Source organism: Habropoda laboriosa, unplaced genomic scaffold, assembly GCF_001263275.1.
Source record: "Habropoda laboriosa isolate 0110345459 unplaced genomic scaffold, ASM126327v1 scaffold30, whole genome shotgun sequence".
Taxonomy (NCBI): Eukaryota; Metazoa; Arthropoda; class Insecta; order Hymenoptera; family Apidae; genus Habropoda; species Habropoda laboriosa.
In genome coordinates this window covers 2,259,153-2,265,328 of record NW_017100178.1, presented here as the reverse complement: position 1 = coordinate 2,265,328, position 6,176 = coordinate 2,259,153, and the positions used below count along the sequence as shown (strand labels likewise).

At 28.9% G+C, this 6,176-nt stretch overlaps 1 protein-coding gene across 1 annotated transcript in view; it reads right to left on the bottom strand.

Moving 5' to 3' along the window:
* Positions 1-1,863: 1,863 nt before the first annotated feature.
* LOC108578948 (importin-11) overlaps positions 1,864-6,176 on the bottom strand; it is a 4,933-nt gene continuing 620 nt past the window's right edge. Inside the window, 17 exon segments of the mRNA XM_017942367.1 lie at positions 1,864-1,991; positions 2,069-2,210; positions 2,294-2,571; positions 2,672-2,768; positions 2,836-3,073; positions 3,148-3,340; positions 3,419-3,583; positions 3,655-3,875; positions 3,982-4,093; positions 4,165-4,347; positions 4,439-4,479; positions 4,574-4,729; positions 4,811-5,077; positions 5,162-5,568; positions 5,648-5,748; positions 5,750-5,866; positions 6,082-6,170. Of these exon segments, the coding sequence (XP_017797856.1) occupies positions 1,887-1,991; positions 2,069-2,210; positions 2,294-2,571; positions 2,672-2,768; positions 2,836-3,073; positions 3,148-3,340; positions 3,419-3,583; positions 3,655-3,875; positions 3,982-4,093; positions 4,165-4,347; positions 4,439-4,479; positions 4,574-4,729; positions 4,811-5,077; positions 5,162-5,568; positions 5,648-5,748; positions 5,750-5,866; positions 6,082-6,170 (2,912 nt within the window). The 3' untranslated portion in view covers positions 1,864-1,886.

Sequence of the window (6,176 nt, the reverse complement as noted above, 5' to 3'; positions counted from 1 at the left end):
ACTAACCTATTCGCGACTTTTGTATTTCACATTACCAAATAACTACATATATCTATTTTTGCCCTATTGTACCTGTTAGTTTATTATTTAACAAAAGTGTATTTACAATAAGGATGCACACAAATTAAAAACAAATAGTGTGCCTTAATTACATCACCTGCTAATATCAATCATTTATCGGTAATCTATGCTAACAAAGATAAACACATACACATACGGACTTATCTATAATTAATTCCATAGGAACATCTAGAATTATGAAGATAGTCAATTTTCAGTCAAATAAGTATTTGTTTCAACTCTATAAATTTTTCTTTGCAAAATAAATTTATAGTAATTTAATATAAAGCAAGCAACAATAGTTACTTTTATATATTAATTTTTTCACATTAATCACAATTTTTACACAAACTTGGTAACAGAATATCAATATTAAAGTGGATACAGAATTCAAATAAAAAGTGAATGGCTCTCGTTTGTGTCCAATGAGAATTCTGAGAGCGAGAAAAACACATATCACGCACTTTACATGCGTATTGCTGTGATTATCAACAAATATTAAATTATTCACAACTAAACTGTTACTAACGACTATCGAATGATTACAGATGCCTATGTGAATGATTATTAAATATGTATTTCAAAACAACGAAACTACAAAGAGTAACGTACATATGCATCTAGAAACAGCAATATTATGAAGGTTTAATAAAAGAAAAAACTAATTACTATTACAACTTCGTTCACATTTTAATTTTATGCATTTGAATTGTGACTATCGCCTAAATTTCTAATAACGTCTAAAAAAACGAAATTTGAAATCACAATAATAACAATAATACCGTATAACCAATCACAGATGTTGCTGTTAGTAACCAGTAGTGAACATGGCGTCTTCTGGATATTTGTTTTCACTTTAGATTCATCTTATAATTTGTAAGTAGATAATACCATACCATGAATGTTTTTTCATTATGCTTACGAAAAATGGATAAAATCGATGAATATGTCAAGCAAATGTACCAACTAATCGAATATACGTGCACTTCATCCGTGTAACTAATATACGAACCAATTTAAATATTTTCTTGCGCAAAATATAAAAAACAATAATTTTAAGGAAAGTAATAAATACAATTTGTTTTAACACACTCACCGTACCTCAATTTAGTGAGAACAGTACACTGTTTGAAACAAGAATCGAGCTAACCCCCTGCTACGATTTGACACAGACGACAGCTGTTTGGAGTTTATAACAACGACGCTAGGTTGCTCTTCCTACCGCGTATAAATCATAAGCACCAAAAGCGGGAAAAACGATAAAATAGAAATGCCCGTGTCTACTAATGTACTCAGAAAGAATATGATTTAATATATAATATTAAGCTCAGTACAAACAAACGAGTTTCACCCGTGTATTGCTTGCGAGTTTTTGTCTTACATTTACACAGTGTAAAGTAGTGCGTGAGTAAATACAAGCGAGCACACAGATTTACAACGATCACTTGCAAACACGCATCGTGCAAAAAAGGTTAAACAAGTTGAATTTATATTGAAATAATTTAAATATTTATTAGAATGAAACAAATATAATTTTACAGTATTAAATTATTCACATTATTCGATTTTTATATGGAATATAATTTCTCACAATAACATTTTCATAATAAAACTACAAGTGTAATTTTATTTAAGGTAAATAGGTAATCAATAAACATGAAATGACAGGTCTTTTATTATCAACATTATTAGTACAGTGAAACAGCTAGTATAATACAATAAAATAGTGCCGTTTTACAATAGAGCGCCATAAAGCTTTTTTTACACGTAGTATCGCGTTTGACATAATATTTTATTTTCCTCCTTTAATTCGATTTGCTCCTTTTTCATAAAGATACGTAAAGTTTGATTTCTTTGTCAATTGGAGCAACAAGAGTACACATCAATTGATTAAATTGGTTATCTCCAATTAATCTGCGTAACGTAAGTAACTGAAATAAAAAATATAAAAAGTTTTTTGAGTAATTTGTAAGTATCAATATTTATTAATAAAGAACTTTTATTTTACCTGGTTTTGAAAAGTATCTTTCAAAGATATACAAGATAAAGGATCGTTGAAGTCAAGTCTTCGTTTCCGCTGTTCGTGTTTATTTCCGTATTCTTCATCCTCATATTGTGATGGACTAGATTGCCCACTAATCGACAAAGACCTAAAATAAGAGACAACATTCGTTTTTATTGCAACATTATTTTTTATCATTGCAAATAATTTTTATAATCATTTTCTACGTACTCAATGGCATATCCTATATTTTCACATCTTATATCATCCAATTGGGTTATGTCATTAAGAGTTTCGACAATATTAGTTATGATTAATGAAAAATGCTGAAGAACACTAGGAGGGCTATTAGCTCCAAGAAGAGAACAAAGTGCAAGAGCTGATAATTTACGTCTTTCCAGTTGAGAAATATATGGCATTTTACGAACCCATATCTTTATTATTTGTCCAAGTACAGCTTCTTCCTTGTCTTCATTCCCGCCCATTTTTTTAGTTACTTCACTTATTACCTGTATAATAAATACATATACCAATAAATAATATTTATATTTATACCAACTATATTAATAAATCAATCAATAAATGATAAAGTGCATTAAATTTTAATACCTGTATAAAAATATCTTTATAAAACCATAAAACTCTTGCCGCAATAGATAAATGCATAGTCATAATTAACATAATCTCCTCCCCCCTATATATATTCCTATCAAAATTAAAATAAATATTATCGTGTATAATTTGTTTTAATAATTTCAAATAGGTATACTCACTCAAATATAGTTATTAAAACAGGTTTAATGAGCTCTGCACCTTGCCGAGGTGAAGCACATAAGCATAATTCAAATACCGTCAGTGTCATTATTGTTCCATCTATGTTCAAATCTCCTAAAAGTGACCTAAGCGTTTCGATTATAACTGCTCCCCTTTGACTTAAAAATTCTTGAGGACTTAATATTATATATGCTTGAACTATGTACAAATATAATTTTAAATGTTCGATCGATTGTTCTGAAAAATCATATTTTAAATTTTCTGAATATTTATAAAATCATTAATCAAAATAAGTGAAAATATTTACAAACCTAACAATGCCGGTAAATTTTTAGCCAAATCCATTATAGCTGGTGTTGGTGCAGGTGTATTTTCCAATAAAGCTAACCATAACCGCAACCCATCTTCTAACAGATAAACGTGGCAATCTTGATTAACATCAGAACTTAATGTAATAACAGCTACTACCAATGGTTGTATAACGACACTTTCGGGACCTAAAGCCTATATGAATAATCAAAATATTATCATTAGTTAAAACCCTAAACAAAACGTAATGAATTAAATAGTACAAGTGCCTACCTTTTGTAGATGTACAAGTGTTGAAATTATAGCACATCTTAACATATTATGTTCTTCAGATTGTTGCCACAGTGCTGGTAAATATGAACTGAGAGTTCCAACATGAGGATTTATTTCACTACCAACACGTTCTATCATAAATGATAATACGTATAAAACGTGCATCTAAAAATAATGAAAAAAAAACTGTTTTTCTGAAATAAAACAAATTTTGAAAGTAACATACAACAGCATACCTTGGTATCGCATTCTTTTACTTCCTTTAAAAGAGAAAATAATAAAGAAAATACTGGCTCTAAAAAGGGAGAGAATTCTTCTGGATTAAATTGAAAATCATCTATTGCAAGTTTCAAAGCATCACTTGCTGCCAAACGAACACCCAAATCTTCTTCAGGACTCAAAACTTCGACCATAAGTTCATATAATTCTGGTCTTAGTTCTGCACTCAATTTTACATCTGTAATTTTATTGCCTTAAATCAACCGCGGTGTAAAAATAAAAGAAAGATTATGATGTAATAAATTTCATATATCTTTGTAATCAAAATTAATCAATTTACTTACTTGTCCACTGTCCAATAAGTAAGCATACTCGTCTTCTAATAATTCGGTAATTGTTACTTCGAATTTTCAGTTCTTCTTTTAAAGTAGTTGAAAACCATTGATCAAAATTTACCTAATACACATAAATATGATAACTGATGACTGATTGCCTATACTGGTTTCTTTGTAATATTTCAATTTTACCTCATCATATAAGTCAAAAGCAACTAAACCAACTGCATTGTATACTGCATCTTTTAATAGAATAGCATGTAAATTATTTGGATCACATGGTTGGTGATGTCTTTGCATTAATTCAACCAAGACTGATGCAAGAACATCTCCAAAACGATGAAAGATTACTGAAAATAAGGACGCCGAACAAGGCTAAAAGTAAAACATCAGTTATAAAATAAATGCACGTGTGTAATGTTATAACTATGCATTACTTCTAAGTAGTGGCATTTAAAATATTTACCCTTAAGCTGTATTTCCATGATTCACTACTATCATCGACAACTGAAATTAATGTGATATGTAATATAATTACGAATTATAAAAAAAAAAAAAAATGGATGTATGTACATCTTTATAATGTATATACAAATTTTACCAAAATTTTCTGGATCAGTATCCCATAATTCTAAATCAGCAGGAGTTAGAGGAAAATAATGGGTTACAAGTCTTGAACAGATTTCAGTTAATATTTCAGGTGTAAAAAATTCTTGTTTTAATTGATTAGCTCTCAACATTAATGGATTTTTCGTATCTGCATTACAAACTATAAATAAATTTCCAGGCTTAAGAATTAAATCCATAAATTTATATAATGGTAAATAATTATATATACCTTCAACAAATTTAGGTGTTAATCTATAATCTGTAGATGATACAATATGTTTCATTAAATTTAAACATTGTATAACAAATCTTTCAAAAGTTAGAGCTTGACCAGTTTCAGTGAAACAGTAAAAAACAGAAAATTCTAAGCTTGTTGGTATTAGTTCCACATAGCACAATGGATGCATTTCTAACACACCTAATAATACTTTGGTCAAATGAATTATAAATTTATCGCATACTTCCATCTGTATACCTCTTGAAATTAATGTTTTCCCTATAATTATATAAAATTTGCATTTTTAAAAGAGATAAATATGTAACTAATTTCATGGTTTTCTCAAAAAATAAAAATACTAACGGCATTCAAGACAAGTTCTTGCACGTTCGAAAACAATTTCTAAAAATGACATAGCATCCTGAGATTCTGAAAGCTTATTAAATCCATGTACAATTAGTTTCCTAAGTATTCTCAATAGAAGTAATGCTTTTTCTAAAGCTTCTTGTGTCTGATTTGTGTCTGCTCCACTTGATGCCATTATAAGAAAAGATTCAGTGTAAGTGTTCCATAAATTCAGAATAAAACCGAACACATTAATAGTTAATTCTTGGAAGAGTTGTCTGTCTGCAGCTAAACGTTTAGAAGCTAAAGACTTAACAACATGTTGTAATATTAACAGTGCCCGATGTTGGGCCAAAGGATTCTGTCCTCTTATAACATCCAATAATGTTGGAATTAATGAACGCCATTCTCTAGGGCAATCATATCTGGACAATATTACTTCACTTAATTACTTCATACATTGTAGAAAAAACAGGTATATACTCTTTAATAAATATTAATTACCTTGCAATTTTAGCAATAAGTGCTGCCAATTGCACAGCTAATTGATTTACAGGCTCATCAAAGTTTGCTATTAAACGTTGTCTAAGAAATTCCTTTTCTTACATTAGAGTATACTTACTTTGGAGCTTGCTTCCTCCAATACCTATCAACACCATTTTTAAAATATAAAATAGCCATCCATCTAATATTGATAGTTAAGGAATGATTAGAAAATACATTCTGAAACAATTATTATTAGTGTACTTATCATCTGATTGTTATACTGCTGTAGGGTATAAAAATAAAACCTTTTCATAACCTAAAATAATTTTATATGAAAAAATGAATGTACAAATATTCTATGATACATTCTTCAGTACCAATATGATTATGAATAAATTTATATTTTCTTATGGTTTAATTAAATTTTTAACATGTTTATTTATGTAACTTACGTATAATGCAGTATAGAATCCCCTTTCAGTTTCCCATTTTTGTAATGTTTCTTCTGCTGGCTTTAAAATATTGGGATCTTGACTACCCGCTTGTT